The sequence below is a fragment of the Epinephelus lanceolatus genome, chromosome 1, assembly GCF_041903045.1.
Source record: "Epinephelus lanceolatus isolate andai-2023 chromosome 1, ASM4190304v1, whole genome shotgun sequence".
Lineage (NCBI taxonomy): Eukaryota > Metazoa > Chordata > Actinopteri > Perciformes > Serranidae > Epinephelus > Epinephelus lanceolatus.
The window spans coordinates 53,585,996-53,606,561 of record NC_135734.1 but is presented as its reverse complement, the minus strand read 5'-3'; the positions used below and the strand labels follow the sequence as shown (position 1 = coordinate 53,606,561).

Here is a 20,566-nt window from a genome sequence, read left to right as displayed (position 1 = left end):
AGGGAGGAGAGACAGAGGAGGGAGAAGGGTGGAGGAGGGCGGAGGGAGGGAGGAGGGACGGAGGAGGGAGAAGGGTGGAGGGTGGTTGGTGTTTCTGTGTTGTTGTTGCTGTTTATTTTAAAAATAAATAAAAAGACTAAGCCCGCCCACAGGATGACCTCACACTGACTCTGTGTTTATTTGTTTACACAATAAATAAAATGTCATAACAGATCAATAATCGATCGTCGATCAGCAGTCAGGAATCACCATCTCAAACATGGCCACCCGGATAGTCGGACCTCCCCCTGAGCCGCAGGTGCCAAAGAAACCAGAGGGTACGGTCCCGTCTGGTCTACTGGTCCGCAGTGGGCGGGGGCTCTGGCCCGTCATCGCTCGGCCCTGACATCTGCATGAAGAGCTCCCTCAGTTCTGTGATGTCATCATCAAGGGACGGCATGGGTGGGGCCGGCCGCTGCTCGCGCTCCTCGATGAAGTCCCACAGACGGACGTTGTTCATGAACTGAAACAGACAGACACAGGTTAGAAACTACAAATCCCAGAAGCACAAAGCTGATGAACTTCTCTGGTTCTGACCCGGACGTTCCCCTCGGAGCTCAGCTGCTTCCTCGGCCGGTCGGGTTCTGCCCGGGTTCCGTCTGGGAAGGCGTGAAGATACAAACACTTCCCTCCGAACGGACATGAACCTCGACCCTGATCGAAGTACTTACAGGACTTCTTACTGCAACGACAGGAAATGACATCGTCATCAAACAAACCAATTAGCATGGCTCGCCTGCAATGAGGAAGGGGAGGGAGAAAGGACGGCGATTTCACTGCAGCATCGAGATGATTTACTGAGTTTATACTGTGGCGTCCCGTTGTTGTCACTGGGTCACAGCTCAGGTGTTAAACGTCCCGACCCCGGCCTGACCTGAACCTGACATGAGCCTGACGTGAGCCTGACATGAGCCTGTCCTGACCTGAGCCTGAGCTTGACCTGAGCCTGTCCTGAGCCTGTCCTGACCTGAGCCTGCCATGAACCTGAGCCTGTCATGAACCTGAGCCTGTCCTGACCTGAGCCTGTCCTGAGCCTGTCCTGACCTGAGCCTGAGCTTGACCTGAGCCTGTCCTGACCTGAGCCTGCCATGAACCTGAGCCTGTCATGAACCTGAGCCTGTCCTGACCTGAACCTGTCCTGAGCCTGTCCTGACCTGAGCCTGAGCTTGACCTGAGCCTGTCCTGAGCCTGACCTGAGCCTGACCTGAGCCTGACCTGAGCCTGTCATGAACCTGAGCCTGAGCCTAGCATGACCTGAGCCTGACCTGATCCTGAGCCTGACCTGAGCATGTCCTGAGCCTGACCTGAGCCTGACCTGAGCTTGACCTGAGCCTGACCCTGACCTGAGCTTGAGCCTGACCTGACAGTTGGACATGTGTGTCAGACAGTTGGACATGTGTGTGTGTGTCAGACAGTTGGACGTGGTGTCTCCCTGACTGAGGTCACATGGTCTCACCTGACTCCAGACTTGAAGAGCTCTATCAGCTGGTCCTTGTTGTCCTGGTCCTCCACCCAGCAGACCGAAGGGATGACAAACTCTGAGATGACTCGACACTCTGGACACGACCTGAGACAGACAGACAGACAGATGGACAGATGGACAGATGGACAACGTGTCTCTTAGACCCCATCCCAACTAGGCTACTTAAGGAGGTCTTTCCTTTAGTTAACACTCATATATTAGATATGATCAATATATCCTTATTAACAGGCTATGTACCACAGTCTTTTAAGGTAGCCGTAATTAAACCTCTACTAAAAAAGCCCACCCTGGATCCAGAGGTGTTAGCCAACTACAGACCAATATCTAATCTTCCCTTTATGTCAAAGATCCTTGAGAAAGTAGTCGCAGACCAGCTGTGTGATTTTCTCCATGATAATAATTTATTTGAGGAATTTCAGTCAGGATTTAGAGTGCATCATAGCACTGAGACAGCACTAGTTAAAATTACAAATGACCTTCTGATTGCTTCAGACAAAGGACTTGTCTCTGTACTTGTTTTATTAGATCTTAGTGCGGCGTTTGACACTATTGACCATCAAATTCTACTGCAGAGACTGGATCACTTAATTGGCCTAAAAGGTTCTGCACTAAGCTGGTTTAAATCTTATTTATCTGATCATTTTCAGTTTGTTGACGTTCATAATGAATCATCCTTACGTACTAAAGTTTGTTTTGGAGTTCCGCAAGGTTCTGTGCTCGGACCAATCCTATTTACTCTATATATGCTTCCTTTAGGTAACATCATTAGAAATCACTCTATAAATTTCCATTGTTATGCGGATGATACTCAGTTGTATTTATCGATGAAGCCAGAAGAAAGTAATCAATTAACTAAACTCCATAACTGCCTTAAAGACATAAAAACTTGGATGAGCACCAATTTCCTGATGTTAAATTCAGACAAAACTGAACTTATTGTTCTTGGCCCCAAACAACTCAGAGACTCTTTATCTGATGACATAGTTTCTCTAGATGGCATTGCTCTGGCCTCTAGCACTACTGTAAGAAACCTCGGAGTAATATTTGATCAAGATTTGTCTTTTAATTCTCATTTAAAACAAACCTCACGGACTGCATTTTTTCATCTGCGTAATATTGCGAAAATTAGGCTTATCCTGACCCGAAAAGATGCAGAAAAATTGATCCATGCTTTTGTTACCTCTAGGCTGGATTACTGTAACTCTCTATTATCAGGTAGCTCTAGTAAGTCCTTAAAAACTCTCCAGCTAATTCAGAATGCAGCAGCACGTGTACTAACAGGAACTAAGAAACGAGATCATATTTCTCCTGTTTTAGCTTCTCTGCACTGGCTCCCTGTAAAATCCAGAATTGAATTTAAAATCCTACTGTTAACTTATAAAGCTCTAAATGGTCAAGCTCCGTCATATCTTAGAGAGCTCATAGTGCCATATTATCCCACCAGAACACTGCGCTCTGAGAACGCAGGGTTACTCGTGGTCCCTAAAGTCTCCAAAAGTAGATCAGGAGCCAGAGCCTTCAGCTATCAGGCTCCTCTCCTGTGGAATCATCTTCCTGTTACGGTCCGGGAGGCAGACACCGTCTCCACATTTAAGACTAGACTTAAGACTTTCCTCTTTGATAAAGCTTATAGTTAGGGCTGGCTCAGGCTTGCCCTGTACCAGCCCCTAGTTAGGCTGACTTAGGCCTAGTCTGCTGGAGGATCCCCCTATAATACACCGGGCACCTTCTCTCTCTCCCTCTCTCTCTCTCTCTCTCTCTCTCTCTCTCTCGTATTCTATTACTGCATCTTGCTAACTCGGCCATTCTGGAAGTCACTAACTCGGCTTCTTCTCCGGAGCCTTTGTGCTCCACTGTCTCTCAGATTAACTCATATCACAGCGGTGCCTGGACAGTGTGACGTGTGTGGTTGTGCTGCTGCCGTGGTCCTGCCAGATGCCTCCTGCTGCTGCTGCCATCATTAGTCATTAGTCATACTTCTACTGTTATTATACACATATGACTATTGTCACACATGTATACTGCCAGATTTTAATACATACTTTCAACATATTGTACCACAGTAGCCAGAACTATAACTATAATATTATTACTTTCAATAATGTTGTTGTAAGCTACTGTCATTACCTGCATCTCTCTCTCTCTCTGTCTCATTGTGTCATATGGATTACTGTTAATTTATTATGCTGATCTGTTCTGTACGACATCTATTGCACGTCTGTCCGTCCTGGAAGAGGGATCCCTCCTCAGTTGCTCTTCCTGAGGTTTCTACCGTTTTTTTTTCCCCGTTAAAGGGTTTTTTGGGGAGTTTTTCCTGATCAGCTGTGAGGGTCATAAGGACAGAGGGATGTCGTATGCTGTAAAGCCCTGTGAGGCAAATTGTGATTTGTGATATTGGGTTTTATAAATAAAATTGAAAAAATTGAAATTGACATGACATCAGACAGAGACTCAGCCTGTTCCAGACTCTGGTCCCACATGAAGACAGTCTTACTTGATGATCTTGTTGCTGAAGTTTCTGGTGCAGCGCCACTGACGGATGCAAGACAGACAGAAGGTGTGACAGCAGGACGACAGGATGCCGAACCTGCGGTCTGACGGGTTAACCTTCTGCACCACCACCTCCATACAGATGGAACACACCTGGACAACAACACTACAGTTACTGTGACTGTCACCATGACAACATCCTGATTCGGGACAGACTCAACCCACCTTGTCCTGACTCAGCTGGGCCGCAAACGCCTTCTCCATGTCTGCCTCGAAGGCCAGAAGACACATCTGCAGGCAGGCAGAGGGACAGACAGACAGACAGACAGACAGAGAAGGGGACACACAGAGGGACAGACAGACAGAGAGAGAGGGACAGAGTGTTTCAGGTGCGTTTTATATGAAGTTGTTTAGTCTCATTTATTAACACTGTTAAGTGATGGTTGGTGTGAGAGAAGAGGATGCAGAGGATAGTGTTAGATGGAGGCAGATGATTAGCTGTGGCGCCCCCTAAAGGGAGCAGCTCAAAGAAGAACTTTAGTCTCATTGATGGGACATGTCTCAGATGGGACATGTCTGAGTGACTCTACATGTCTCATATTAAAACTTATTGATAACGGATTGGTTTCAGTCAGACTAATCACTGTGTCGTCTCTCTGTCTCACTGAGGAACTGATTCAAAGTCCAACTGGTTCTGACACAGTGAGGACGGACTTCTTCATCAGTGGGACAGAGTCCTCACTACAAACGTGATCTAGTTCAGAACATGTGGAACCAAACGCTGTCCAAAGGTTCAATGTAAAGAGACAAAGACTGCTCTGAGACAGTTCAGAATCAGAAGACAAGAACCAGCAGGGCACTCAGAACCTGGGACAGTATCAACAACGTCTCCGACCAGCTGGAGTAAAACCGGATCACAGCTCGTCTTCAAACTTCACAACACAAATACAAGATTAGTGTCAAGGGCCGGATGAGACACTGTGAGGATGCCCACCTGTCATGGGACACTGCGAGGACGTCCACCTGTCATGAGACACTGCGAGGACGTCCACCTGTCATGAGACAATGTGAGCCAGACAGGATCTCGAGGTGCAGCCAGGGGGAGAAAGGGGTCCAGTTGGGAGACCTCAGGATTTCATCTCTGCTGTTTGCAGATGATGTGGTTCTGTTGGCTTCATCACACAGTAACCTCCAGCATGACCTGGGGCGGTTTGTGGCTGAGTGTGAAGCGGTCGGGATCAGAGTCAGCACCTCCCAGTTTGAGGTCATGGTTCTCTGCTGGAGAACGGTGGATTGCGGGTTGGAAGAGAGCTACTGCCTCAAGAGAAGGAGTTCATGTATCTCAGAGTCTTGTTCACAGTGAGGGTAGAATGGAGAGTGTCTGGCGCGGCATCTGCACTGATGCAGGCACTGTGCTAGACTGTCATGTATCAGAGGGAGCTGAGCGGGAAATCAAAGCTTTCTATTTCCTAGTCCATCTCCGTCCCAACCCTCACCTATGGTCATGAGCTCTGGGTAGTGACTGAAAGAATGAGGTCACAGATACAAGCATCTGAAATGTACCCAGTGAAAATGACTATAAAGCGAATCTTGGATCTGATCAGGATCCTCCTGGTCCAGCTGGTAGGAGGCCCCGGGGCAGACCCAGAACACACTGGAGGGATTATAGATCTTATCTGGTCTGGGAACGCCTCGGGATCCTCCAGGAGGAGCTGGGAAGCATTGCTGGATGGATGGATGGATGGATAAGTGAATAGATGAATACATGAATGGATGAATGGAAACTGTAGTGAATCACAGGATGATTCATTGTGGTGTAAAGTCGACATGACTCATAATGATTCCACAGAAACATGATAAACCCCTCGTTAACCACTCGTTCACCTGCTCCATCACATCACAGTAACGTGCGCACCTTTTCATGCGCTCTCCTCTGCTCGGGGTCGTGGGGGTGGAGCACCTGCAGCCCACACACCTCACACAGGTCGCCATGGAGATACGTACAGTTGTCTTCATAGTAACAGTGTCCTGCAGCAGCATAGGGACACAGCTGGGGGAGGTCCTGGTAAGCTCCGCCCACAGGAGGAGGGGCTGCAGAGAGCACAGATTAACATACATAAAACACAGCTGGTGATAAACTTCATGGAACACCACATCACCTCATGTGCTACTGATGACATCACAGACCACTACCAGCCAATCAGAGGCCAGCATTTTATACCACCTTGTTCCTTTGCTGAAGCGTTCAGACCTGTCCTGATGGCGTCCACGTATGACTGAGGAGCTGCTGCCGCCGCTGACGCCCCCGTGACCTCTGACCCCAAAGTGTCTGCTGGACACCCAAACATACTGTCCACGCCCAGGACTGGGAGACAGAGAGGAGGAGGACAGAGACAGACAGACAGTAAGGAGAGAGACAGACAGGAAGAGACAGACAAACAGGAAGAGAGAGAGAGAGAGAGACACACACACACACAGACAGACAGACAGGAAGCGACAGACAGACAGACAGACAGGGAGAGACAGACAGGAAGAAAGACATATGTAAAGGAAGAGACAAGTGATGTAGCTGAACCAAGTGTCATTCCTAAAGAAAGACATGTGAAAGATGTGACATACCAGAAAGGAAGGGACATACCTAAAGGAGATGAAGTATGAAAAGGAAGTGACATATGAAATGAAAATGACATACCAAAAGGAAGTGACATGACAAAAGGAAGGGACGTACTAAAGGAAGTGACGTACCAAAAGGAAGGGACAAACTTAAAGGAAGTGACATGCCAAAAGGAAGGGACGTACTAAAGGAAGTGACGTACCAAAAGGAAGGGACAAACTTAAAGGAAGTGACATGCCAAAAGGAAGGGACGTACTAAAGGAAGTGACATACCCAAAGGAAGTGACATACCTAAAGAAGGAACATACCTAAAGGATATGACGTACCTCCCTACTAAGACCAACTACAAAGGTGTGCAATGTGACATTTCCAACATGGCTGACATGTCTGAGTGTGCCATTCACCTCTTTCTCTGAGGACCACCGTCTTCCTTACTCCACCTCTGACCCTGCCCCCAGCTCCTCCTACACCTACGTGATCCTCTGAAGCTCCTCCCCCTCCTCCTCTGGATGAAGATTTGATGTGATCATACCTGCAGACAGGTCACACACACCTGAATACACACAGAAATTGATGTAACCTCCTACAGGGACAGGTGTCACTGCTGTCAGTGTGGTGACAGTAAACAGAGGATTAGATGTTGCCTGTCTGGTGACAGTTACCTGTCAGGTGAGTGTTACAGGTGAGTGTTACATGTCAGGTGTGTGTCACAGGTGAGTGTTACCTGTCAGGTGTGCGATACAGGTGAGTGTTACAAGCGAGTGTTAGGCCTACCTGCCAGGTGTGTGTTACAGGTGAGTTTTACCTGTCAGGTAATTGTTACAGGTGAGTGTTACCTGTCAGGCCAGTGTTACCTGTCAGGTAATTGTTACAGGTGAGTGTTACCTGTCAGGGGTGTGTTTCAGGTGAGTATTAGCTGTCAGATGAGTGTTACAGGTGAGTGTTACCTGTCAGGTGAGTGTTACCTGTCAGGTATGTGTTACAGGTGAGTGTTACCTGCAGCGTTCTCCGTAGGCACACACTCCTCTCTGGTAGAACTTGCAGATGGTGGAGGGTTTACTGTTGGTTGGGTCATGAGAGAACAGACAGCGGCTCCCCTCTCTGCACACACCGTGGAGGAAGTACCTGAAACACATCGTAGCTTTTACACCTGCTGCACAGGAAGTGACATCCCCAGCTTTCAACAAACACACTTGCAGGTTATCAACTCCAGTGGCTGCTCCTGCCAAATTTGTCAGGGGGGGGGCAATTGTTGTGATGATGGCTGAGGTGACCCAATGGGTAAATGGGTCATTTACCCATTGGCCCATTTACTCAACGGGTAAATTTTAATTAATTTGGCTCTACAATGACTGAACAAGCCACTGTGGTCATCAACAGATTGATTTTCATCAGTTTGACCACACAAATAGAGTTCTCAATGGGCCCAAAAATTCAACCCGAAACCGAAATGACCTGAAGGACTTGAAGCCCGAAACTGTCTCGGCCCGACATCATCACATACATCACTGGGTCCGAGCCCCACTGAATCTGAGTTGTTGTTTTTTAAAAGGAAGGGGGGAAAAATGATGCTCCCCCTGTGCGCCTCAGCAGTCTGGCTTCCCTGGCTCAAATACAGTATCTTTAATCACTTAAAGCCAACCAATCATTCATGTCCCAAAATAATATTACCAGACAGACAGGCTTCAACGTCAGCATGGGGGAGAGCAACCATTGCGCATCATGTAGCGCTGCGCCACTGCATTTAATAAGCCGCAGCCGCTCTCAACACTTTTCCTGCACCTGAACGCTGACTGACTGAACTTTGCTCACACTTCACAGCAGCATATCTCTTGTTTTAGTTTTTTTTTTTTTCGTCAGAACGGAATTCAGCATTCTTTATTTTTATAATTTGCATATTCTTCTTGCTTAGTTATTATAGCCCTATTATCATCCCCCTTACACACACACACACACGGGCTTATTCGGGTTGGGCTCGGGTTGAAATTGAGAACTCTACACACAAATACCTTTGAATGTGAAGAGAGACCTATTTTACCATTAATCAGATAAAACTGAGTAAGGTATTCACTGAGTCATTGTCAGTCTTAATCAGAAAACATTTTATCATAGCTAAGTGGAAATTCATTTTGTGTTCTGATTAAAGGAATAAATGCAGGCATACCCTACAACTTAATACAATGCACATCACAAAGTATTGCTGTTCTTTGACCTGACCTGAACGATTTTTTTGTTGTTGTTTTTCAGTTTCAGTTATATATTGGGGGGACATTTTGGACATGGGGGGGGTACGTGTCCCCTCAATGTATATGGTGACCACTGCCCTGTCGTGTGCTGGTCTTGACATGTAGTTTGATGGAGTGTCAACTGGACAATATGGAGATATTTGCATCTTGAAAGCTGGACTACAAATGTGGATAGACAGGGAGAAACACACACAAGCCTAAGACGTGGTAAGATACGATATTCCTCACTATATGAAGTGACTGATAACAAGATCTGTATAATGGATTGTAAAGAAATTCGTCAGGTTTTTATTTTGTAGACAATTGATCTATAGCATGATGAGATGACAGCACAGTGATGTGTGTGGTATCATTGGAAAGCTCTGCTCCTGCGCTTTCATGTGATATGCGTGGCATTTCTGTGTGAGCCTGCGTTCACGAGTAATCCATCCAAAAGTAATGTGTGTGCAAAGCTGTATGAAAGCTTTGTTATACATCATTTAAGTGTAATTTTATCTTTTTTTTTCCTAGTGAAAACAATGGACTACCGACAAGTGCTTGGTCTTGTTGTATAGCTGCGGTTCCGCTGTTTCACGTGACATGAGTGGCTTCTCGCTATGATGAACGGTCGTGTAGAAAATCAATAGAGAAGAACAGGTGTGAATTTGGACGCACTATGCCTATATGGTTAAAAAGCCTCTTGGAAACGTTAGCCATGTTTTTCTTGAATGTGACAGCTGCGCAGTAGCGCTGCCTCGTGTGATGTCGGAATAATCGGAAAAATGAGTTTCCGACCGTAAAGCAATATTTCAGTGGAAACGGTTGACGACGTGTTTTTTAAACATTTTGAGTGATAAAATACAACACATCTTCTTCGTAATGTCCAGGATGTCTCCACATTACAACTTAAACGCTCATGAACACACATTGAAGTAAGAACGACTTCCCGACATGGGAAATCGGACCATCCGATGAGCACATGAATGATACTTGGTGGTTTATGTAAGACAAAAACACGTTGGGGCGAGCCCTCCCGGAACCCAGCCAGGCTGATATCGCCCCAAAGGGCCGGAACGTGACTTCACACTGCATCTGATTGGATATTCAGAGGCAGGAGGAGCTGTTTTAAGTGAAAATTATCAGAATAATTAATATATTGTGTGTATATATGACAATAATGATAATCATCTTTCTTTTCTTTTGTGGCTCAAGGAGGGCAGCGCCCTATCACCCTCTATTGGCCAGCCGCCCCTGATCAACTCTGAAAGTGTCCTCACTGTACTGGATGTCAAATGTCCTCCTGACCGTCTCCAGGACCTCTGCAACTTCACAGACGTCCATTTCAACCTCTTCAAGAAAGTCTGGCTTCCTTTCAAACTTCTACAGGACCAGCGGCGGTAGCAGACTCCGGGGATTTTTCTGACCTAATTGTATTACAGAGTTTTGCACAGTGGTGACCGGATCTTTGCTCTCAAACCACAAAAAAATGTGATGGCACAACAGTCTCCTTCAGTACATTATTCTATGCTTTCTTTTGATTTTCACATTGGCTAGTCATCCTGTTTAATTTGTCTTCTGATTAAATCGGAACCGTGGAAACAAGTTGTAGGAAGCCTCTGCAAGTAATTGGTTGCTGACAGACACTCTGTGCTGCCATAAAATGGTTAATCAGCAGTGCCGTGCACTGTAGAGCCGATGCGCTGCTGGTTCTGCCGGCCTGAATAGAATATAATGTCTATAGCCTTACTGTTGTGTATACAGTCTTATAGACTGAGCTGAGTAGTGATGCACGGGTCGACCTGTAACCCGCGGGACCTGCAAATGGACCTGCGGGTCAGGCAGCAGTGATCGTCTGTTAAATCGGTCTGTAAATGATATTTTGACATTATTGGCTATTACTGTCATGGCATCTGAAGGTACTGATGCATTGAGCAGGTGACAGTCCACACACTTTCAAAACACACTTGTGTCACTCACTCAAGAAACTTGTTCAAACTTTAAACAATAATTTATTGTACAAAACAAGGGAAACAAACGCTGACAAAAACAGTTCCATAATTCATATTAAATTCAAAAGATAACGAAAAAACAGCTACAAGTTAGGGGCAATTCCAGCGTTATGGATGTTACATTCAGAGAGAAAATTGGAAACTAAGCTTAACATTAGGGATAGACCGATATGGATTTTTTAGAGCCGATGCCGATACCGATTTTTTTCCATCACCCTTAGCCGATGACCGATTATGGACTACCGATTTTCTTGAGCCGATATTTGGGGCCGATACTGCTTTTGCTCCCTCAATTTACATAAAAAAAATGACACAATGATAACAAATATTACAGGTCTCAAGTTTAAAATAAGAAACATTTATTGAACAGTAAAAAAATACTAAAACAAGATGGAAAGTTGAGGTAGAACAGGTAAAATATTATTATTATTATTATTATTATTATTATTATACATTCAAATAAAAAAAAGAGTTCAGTGCTCTTAAATCTTCCAGTAATGTCTTTATAAAATAAACAAATATTTAAGCTGAAGCATAAATAAAACAACAACTACTGTACACAGTAGGATTCGCTGCATGTGCGCTGCAGGGTCTTCCGGCAACACAGAGCTGCCCGTGGATGCCTGTCTGTAAATCATGCCAGGGAAAAATTAATCCGCGAACCCACGCGCGTATCGGTCGATGCCGATACAAGTAAAAAAACTCAAATATCGGCCCGATATATCGGCCGGCCGATGTATCGGTCTATCCTTACTTAACATTGACAAGGCATTGATTTGAATTAGAAAATTGAATATACATATTTTAGTTACACTTATTGGGATAAAGATAAGCCTGCAATATGAAATGTTTTGACCCTTTGGATTTTGAGAGAAGTGACAAAATACCCAGCGTTATGGATGTTACGGAAATGGACAAGCTTTTCGGACTCACTGAACACATGATGAAAACTCTGTGAATTGTTCTTTCAAAGACTAACATGTTTAATATCATTTTGTAGGGAAGGGTTTGAGGTACCCAAAAAGCACATTTAGGAAAACTTTTTTTTTCCTGTTAAGGAAAGAATCACAAAAAAGTGCCGTTACGGATGTTACATTTTTGCGTTATGGATGTTACACGTCTGAAATAGACAAAAAAAACAATCAAAAATAGGGCTTTACCCACATGTGTTTGACTTCAGTGGCCCATTTAAAGGGTCAAACCAGTCTGGATCTATGTTGTAGTCTGAGAAATCATTTACTCTACTACTGATCGATTACATACCGGTAGACTACATAGTAGGCGTTACCTTTTTGGATGCGACTGACTGGTCATAAATCACCTCAGAGTGACAGCTGTCAAGTGAATTTTAATAATGCACGAGTCGAGATGACAGGCAGTACACCCATTGGTCTTTTCTTAGAAACACAGAACATGAATATTCTTAAGTGCATCAATGAATACAACACATGCAGTTGGCAATTAAGGAAAATGCAGTTTTTTATATGATTTTTTAAATGATTTTTATGACCAGACAGTGCGATTTTTTTTTTTTACTACCTAATGTTCTTTGTCTTTTATACGCAAAGTTAAACATAATGCTGATTATGGTGTGTGTGTATAGAGAGAGAGAGAGAGAGAGAGAGAAATGTTCTACTGATCAAATAGTTCTGAGCTGTTTTTTTCAGATCTTCATTTACTTTAATGAAGACGAACCAAAAAAAAAAAAAAAAACAGAGGCGAGTCGCATTCAGCTCTAACAAAAGCACTGCGTCTGTTACGAATCAAGTTTACCAGAATCTCTACTGACTATAAATAATTACAAACCGATGTGAGAGCGAGCTGAAGAAAACCTAACCGGTATTGAAGAGAGATGAGACGTGACCTGTCAAACGTGAGTGATTGACAGAGAGGTTGTCACTGTGTGTGTGTGTGTGTGTGTGTGTGTGTGTGTCAGCGGAGCGGGGCACAGCTGCAGTGACTGTGTGTGTGTGTAGGGGAGGTGCGCTGTGTGTGACTGGCTTATCACAGAATGTGGACATGGTCAGCTATAGGATTTTCATTCATCACGAACACAGATAATGACTCGTATTACATAATACTCATACTCGTCAAAAGTGCTTTATCCGCACCGGATACTCGCGGGCTCAACCCTAGTAAACAGCGAACAAGAAGAGCAGTATTATCGTGAGAGGCTACCAGCGTATTCATGTCATACAGTAACATTTTTCACATGTCGGCAGCCCATCCCTGCAAATAGCTCATTCAGGATGATAGTAAACACTACACAGCGAGCCACAAGAGCAGTAGGTTTAACAGTGGGGTGTAACCATTAATGTGATACAGTGTAATCAACATTCACACATGGACTGGGGTTCATATGATCGACTCTACAATATGTGACGTCTGTCACGGTAACGTCCGTAGCGCTCGTAAATAATACAAAAAATAAGACCAGGATGACAATTGTTGCTAATATGTCATCTTTCTAAAAGTTAGCTTTGCTTAGAAAGTTTGGCTGACATTGCTTTCCAAATGCATGTTTTATGACAACTTTCCCTAAAAAATGTTATGGACGTTACATGAGTTGTCCCATAAACGGGCATCATAACAGCACGTTCCACCGGCCAATGGAAAGACACAAAGTACATAACTGATTTACATATTGATACAACAGCCCTTCCTGATAAAAAGTGAGGTTAGAAGACATCTGTAGGTGATTTTTTTTTTTCCATTCTGGCAGGGCTTGACGCTAACTTTTTTCCCAAGGAGCACATGTGCTCCTAAGTTGAAAAAGTAAGGAGCGCACAAAGAACTTTAGGGGCACAATGTAAATTGATCAAATAATGTGTTTTCCGTAATAAACATGATGCAAATAGACATTTACAAGCAAAATTATTTAATTAATTTGTATACAAAATGTACAGACAGGTAAAATCATCACGAAAAAGTATTGCAAATTAATTTTGTCTTTAATGTTATTATCTTATATATATTATCTTTGTAATATGATTATCTTATATAATGTTATTACTATCATAAAACATTGTCCAGGTCCTCTGAAACTCTGCAGGACTTATTTCCACCCTGCCCAGCAGCGGTACCGTGGCGAACGGTCCCTAACTATGGGGAGAACGGAGCCTCTTTTCCCGGTCCCTCTTCTCCACCACACTTTGACTTATTCCCACCCAGCCGACAGCCTGGCCGTGGAGAACGGTCCCTAACTGCATCAATAAGTGATTAACATAGGGGGGATCAAAATAAAATAAATAAATAAGATAAAAATCAACCAGCCACCCTCCTCCCCTGACAGTCCCTTCATAAGTAAAGAACAGTCCCTAAAGTGCGGTGAGGTTTGTGGACCATTACCTGGCTGCCACAAGACAGAAATGTGAACGGCTCGTTTCTCCTCTGACACGCCACATACCTGTGTGCCACCACGGCTCGGTTGTCCAGGTACTACTGGACAGTCATGACACCAACGAAAGAGGAAATTACTAGACCTGGAGTCGGACTTCTCTGTCGCGGTAAGCCATTATCTTGCGCACTATGATCCTCCGCCGTATTCCTGTCACAACCGCCATGATAATAGGGGCGCCCCAGCGCCCACTCCACTAACTTGACGTGGAAATGAGCGGTAGTCTAGAAAACTGGAGAGTTTTTTTTTGTTGTTGTTTGTTTGTTTTGGGGTTTTTTAGAGGGCGCTTGTGCGCCCTGACATAGATTGCGCCCTGGGCGGTCGCCCACATTGCCCATAGCAAAAACTGTGTGCCTCCGCCACACTTTGACTTATTTCCACCCTGCCGACAGTGGGACTTACGGCCGGGGTCCACCGGGCACGTCAGCGGCGCGACACATCTGCAGCGCGAGTCCCGTAGCAGCTCGCCCCCCTGTTAATCAATTACAGCGACTCCACCGGCAACGGGAGCGGTGCGACAACTCTCTATTTTAGGATGCTCTTCTATTTTTGTCGTGCTACGCTCCCCTACGCGACCCTCCAGCAGATAAAAACTACAAGAAATAGTGTGCTAAACGAGCACAATGTGTTTTTAAATGAATAAACCATTATCAGAGGTGATATGTGATGACTTTTTTTCATGCATTTACCCATGTTTATCCGTGACATTGTGTAAATGTCCGTGGCGGACATTTGAAAGCGAGTAGATGACAAACAGTACAGTAAACTTGTAGATAACACAAATATATGTAATAACTTAGGTGGAAAATGCTTTAACATTTCATGCAGCCTACATGCAGCCTCTCGGCTCGGCTTCTCTACGTGTCGCTTCCGTACGCAGTCAGTGGAGCCCATATGAATACGCTGTGACGCTACGCTGTGGACCCCGGCCGTTATATTCATTATGCTGACAGTGGCTTGGAAAACCGCCCATAACCGTGTCACACGGGGAAGAGGGAAGGCGGCTGGAGTTCCTCCAACATTTGCGGTTAGATTATCATATTTTTTTATTGACAAAAATATAGGCTCCTTCGGCTGATTTTTTTTATGCGCACATGTGCCCCTAAATATTTTCTACAGTTCGCACACACCTATTTTTAGTCGCAAATGCAAGTGAAACGCTCGCACTGTCGTGCCCTGCATTCTGGCCATTCAGAAAGTCATACAATTTTGTTCACTGAAAAATACATTTTTACATTATTGTGTCTCCTCATTGTAGTGAGGAAAAACATGTATTTGCATGAATATTGTGATCAAATGTATTTTGAACTTCAAAATATAGACCTTGATGATACATTTTAAATGGGTTTTGTTATAAATATGGCTACTTTATTTTTTCATGGTGAGGTTGACATTTGCATGGAATTGCCCTTAGAGGGAATAGTGATAAAGTGGTAAAACTTGGCATTGATCCACAGCCTCAGACAGATGCGCTCAAGCGTGCTGTGCACACAAGCTCCGTTGGTAGGCTAAACTATATTTTCACATTTTTAACAATGCAATTTAAAAGTTTTGATTTTTATTGATAACCTACATTTACCAACAACAAAAAGACTACATTTAGCACCAAAAAAAGTTTCAATTTTTTTTTTTTTTTAAAGTAAATAAAAAAACTAATATCGAGTACCAAATTTTCATAACAAATACCTACCCATAGAAACGAATATTCGAATATCCGAATATTTGGGTACAGCCCCATACTACAGATGCTCCTGTAATCGAACGTCTGCTATAACAGCTGATACTGAAGTCACTCATGATGATGATGACCCGAGAGCGGACGTGTTGAAAATATTTACACCGGCAAACGGCAATTTCGTCCCATGTACCTCATAAATATGAGTGGACATCTTGTTTGCCATCTCAGAAAATGAAAGGAAAACTAACGTGAATAACCATGTCAAACTATTAAATTTAATGTGACTCACCTGATACTGACAGGTAACACTTAGCTGACACTAACAGGTAACACTCACCTGATACTGACCGGTAACACCCACCTGACACCAACAGGTAACACTCACCTGATACTGACAGGTAACACTCACCTGACACTGACAGGTAATACTCACCTGACACTGACAGGTAACACCCACCTGACACTAACAGGTAACACTCACCTCACACTGGCAGGTAACACTCACCTGATACTGACCGGTAACACCCACCTGACACCGACAGGTAACACTCACCTGATACTGACAGGTAACACTCATCTCACACTGGCAAGTAACACTCACCTGATACTGACAGGTAACACTCACCTGATACTGAGAGGTAACGCTCACCTGATACTGACAGGTAACACTCACCTGACACTGACAGGTAACACTCACCTGACACTAACAGGTAACACTCACCTCACACTGGCAGGTAACACTCACCTGATACTGACAGGTAACACTCACCTGATACTGACAGGTAACGCTCACCTGATACTGACAGGTAACACTCACCTCACACTGGCAAGTAACACTCACCTGATACTGACAGGTAACACTCACCTGATACTGACAGGTAACGCTCACCTGATACTGACAGGTAACACCCACCTGATACTGACAGGTAACGCTGACCTGATACTGACAGGTAACACCCACCTGACACTGACAGGTAACACTCACCTGATACTGACAGATAACATCCACCTGATACTGACAGGTAACGCTCACCTGATACTGACAGGTAACACTCACCTGACACTGACAGGTAACGCCCACCTGACACTGACAGGTAACACTCACCTGATACTGACAGGTAACACTCACCTGACACTAACAGGTAACACTCACCTCACACTGGCAGGTAACACTCACCTGATACTGACAGGTAACACTCACCTGACACTGACAGGTAACACTCACCTGATACTGACAGGTAACACTCACCTGATACTGACAGGTAACGCTCACCTGATACTGACAGGTAACACTCACCTCACACTGGCAAGTAACACTCACCTGATACTGACAGGTAACACTCACCTGATACTGACAGGTAACGCTCACCTGATACTGACAGGTAACACCCACCTGATACTGACAGGTAACGCTGACCTGATACTGACAGGTAACACCCACCTGACACTGACAGGTAACGCTCACCTGATACTGACAGGTAACATCCACCTGATACTGACAGGTAACGCTCACCTGATACTGACAGGTAACACTCACCTGACACTGACAGGTAACGCCCACCTGACACTGACAGGTAACACCCACCTGACACTGACAGGTAACACTCACCTGATACTGACAGGTAACGCTCACCTGATACTGACAGGTAACATCCACCTGATACTGACAGGTAACGCTCACCTGATACTGACAGGTAACACTCACCTGACACTGACAGGTAACGCCCACCTGACACTGACAGGTAACACTCACCTGATACTGACAGGTAACGCTCACCTGATACTGACAGGTAACACCCACCTGACACTGACAGGTAACACTCACCTGACACTGACAGGTAACGCCCACCTGACACTGACAGGTAACACCCACCTGACACTGACAGGTAACACTCACCTGATACTGACAGGTAACGCTCACCTGATACTGACAGGTAACACCCACCTGACACTGACAGGTAACACCCACCTGACACTGACAGGTAACGCTCACCTGATACTGACAGGTAACACCCACCTGACACTGACAGGTAACACTCACCTGATACTGACAGGTAACACTCACCTGATACTGACAGGTAACACCCACCTGACACTGACAGATAACGCCCACCTGACACTGACAGGTAACACCCACCTGATACTGACAGGTAACACCCACCTGACACTGACAGGTAACGCTCACCTGACACTGGCAGGTAACACTCACCTGACACTGACAGGTAACGCTCACCTGATACTGACAGGTAACACCCACCTGACACTGACAGGTAACGCTCACCTGACACTGACAGGTAACATCCACCTAACACTGACAGGTAACGCTCACCTGATACTGACAGGTAACATCCACCTGATACTGACAGGTAACGCTCACCTGACACTCTCTAACCTCAGCTCAACATGTTTCAGACACAGTCTGTGGTTTGTTAATAAAGTTTTCAGATTTGGGATTTTATTTAACTTTTAAATACATTTTCAACACACAACAGAACCATGAACAGAACCATGAACAGATCCATGAACAGATCCATGAACAAAACCATGAACAGAACCATGAACAAAACCATGAACAGAACCATGAATAGATCCATGAACAAAACCATGAACAGAACCATGAACAAAACCATGAACAGAACCATGAACAGAACCATGAATAGATCCATGAACAGATCCATGAACAGAACCATGAATAGATCCATGAACAGAACCATGAACAGATCCATGAACAAAACCATGAACAGATCCATGAACAGATCCATGAACAGATCCATGAACAGAACCATGAATAGATCCATGAACAGATCCATGAACAGATCCATGAACAGATCCATGAACAGAACCATGAATAGATCCATGAACAAAACCATGAACAGATCCATGAACAGAACCATGAACAAAACCATGAACAGATCCATGAACAAAACCATGAACAGATCCATGAACAGAACCATGAACAAAACCATGAACAGAACCATGAACAGAACCATGAATAGATCCATGAACAGAACCATGAACAGATCCATGAACAGAACCATGAACAGAACCATGAACAGAACCATGAATAGATCCATGAACAGAACCATGAATAGATCCATGAACAGAACCATGAACAGAACCATGAATAGATCCATGAACAGAACCATGAACAGAACCATGAATAGATACATGAACAGGACCATGAACAGAACCATTAATAGATCCACAGAAGATCAGACACCAGTTTAACACGTGTTATCATGGTCATGCTCAGACGACTCCCTGTGGGTCCTACAGACTTGAAAGCACTTGTCAGCATCACAGGTCTGTTTCTACTTTCAATGGTTTAGCGCCGCAGGTCTGAGCCTGGACCCTGACCTGAGAAACATTTAGTCTAACGTCACAGTGTTATGTCCTCCGTAGACCTGAACGTATCACTCTGACGTCACGAGGACACAGCTGATCAGATTGTTGATGTTTGCAAGCTTCTTTGTTTGGTTTGATCTCTTGTTTTCTGTTTGTTTGTTAGCCTAATGTTTATGTAAACAGGTTGAACTGTTTTGTGTCTGAAATGTGCTGACGGGCCTTTACGAACTCCGTTCCTGTGACGTCATAACGTCACCGGTTACCGGACTATGTTTGTTTGTGACGTGTTTAACCTGCAGCAGACGGATCAGTCACGTAATGTTCGTTAGTCTGAGTTTTAACTTCAAACGGAGCACTAGCTAACAGCTAACAGCTAAAAACATTAGCACGAGGCTAGCGCGTCACACAGACAGAGCGCCCGACACTAACGGACAGACAGGTGACAGACAAACAGACAGGTGACTGACAGACAGACAGACTCACCTGCAGGTCACCTGTTTGGTGCTCATCTTCCTCGCGGAGCTACAAACGGAGCTGCTTCCAAGTTGTCTTGTTGGTGTCCCGTTTAAAACGGTCCGACAGAAAACAGCAATCACAGCACGAACGTTCCTACGATCAGCTGACGTCACTGGGGGCGTGTCCTGAGTCACAAACGTTTTCTTGTTACTGTCGGTGAGTCTTGCAGCTGTCCTCAGACAGTGTGGACACGGAGGCTGAATCTAAATGTCCACCCTCTGGACCTGAGGACTGAGCCCTGGCAGACTTCAGTTGTACGTAGTGTGACGTATTTACCGTCATCACGTAGCGTCTAAGGGCAGAGACTGCAGCAGCTGATAGACAGCCCTCGTCTGTTTTACTCGTTGCCATGGAAACGTTCAACTATTGCTGCTGTCATATTCATATGTCATATAGCTAAGTTAATGAACAGTGCTGAACTCATCGGTTCCTGCAAATAACCAGATATAAATCCCATGTATGACCTTAATATGACCTTACTGTGACTTGTAATATAGTGACGTACAGACTCTCCTGCAGTTAGTACACATATGTTCCTACCCGGACTATTATTGTTGTTGCACTCTTGGATGTAATGCTGAAGAACCAAAGTAAACGTTCACTCGAACGATGTGCGCTGTCTTGAGTCTCATTTATTAAGTCAGATCAACACAGAAGGTAAAACACTATTTGACTGAACTAACATAATTGTCTGTATGTAATGTCTGTCTGTCTGTATGTGTGTCAGATGTCTTTCATCATGTCCCCTCAGTCCTCTCCTCTGATTGGCT

General features: G+C 44.7%; 1 protein-coding gene across 2 annotated transcripts; it reads right to left on the bottom strand.

The window, feature by feature from the left end:
* Positions 1 to 154: 154 nt before the first annotated feature.
* On the bottom strand, positions 155 to 20,027 carry mkrn2 (makorin, ring finger protein, 2). 2 transcript variants are annotated; one of them, XM_033625623.2, is made up of 10 exons: positions 19,764 to 20,026; positions 7,623 to 7,751; positions 7,031 to 7,158; positions 6,237 to 6,377; positions 5,928 to 6,103; positions 4,238 to 4,303; positions 4,017 to 4,165; positions 1,496 to 1,606; positions 577 to 721; positions 155 to 502 (listed from the first exon to the last, which is right to left on the bottom strand). In XM_033625623.2, exons 1-10 carry the CDS (start codon positions 19,787 to 19,789, stop codon positions 335 to 337), a joined length of 1,239 nt encoding a protein of 412 aa, XP_033481514.1. In that variant the 5' UTR covers positions 19,790 to 20,026; the 3' UTR covers positions 155 to 334. The 2 variants fall into 2 exon arrangements, with proteins under 2 accessions (XP_033481514.1, XP_033481515.1); XM_033625624.2 differs by lacking the exon at positions 6,237 to 6,377 and having other exon boundaries at positions 19,764 to 20,027.
* Between the last annotated feature and the right edge of the window lie 539 nt (positions 20,028 to 20,566).

Bases quoted from the DNA above. Each gene is read 5' to 3' on its own strand.
- mkrn2 (XM_033625623.2), bottom strand. From the start codon at position 19,789: ATGAGCACCAAACAGGTGACCTGCAG. The intron at 7,752-19,763 runs GTGAGTCTGTCT...GATGTGTTTCAG, and splicing joins ACCAAACAGGTGACCTGCAG to GTACTTCCTCCACGGTGTGT. The intron at 6,378-7,030 runs GTGAATGGCACA...TCTGTCTCCCAG, and splicing joins GGTGGTCCTCAGAGAAAGAG to TCCTGGGCGTGGACAGTATG.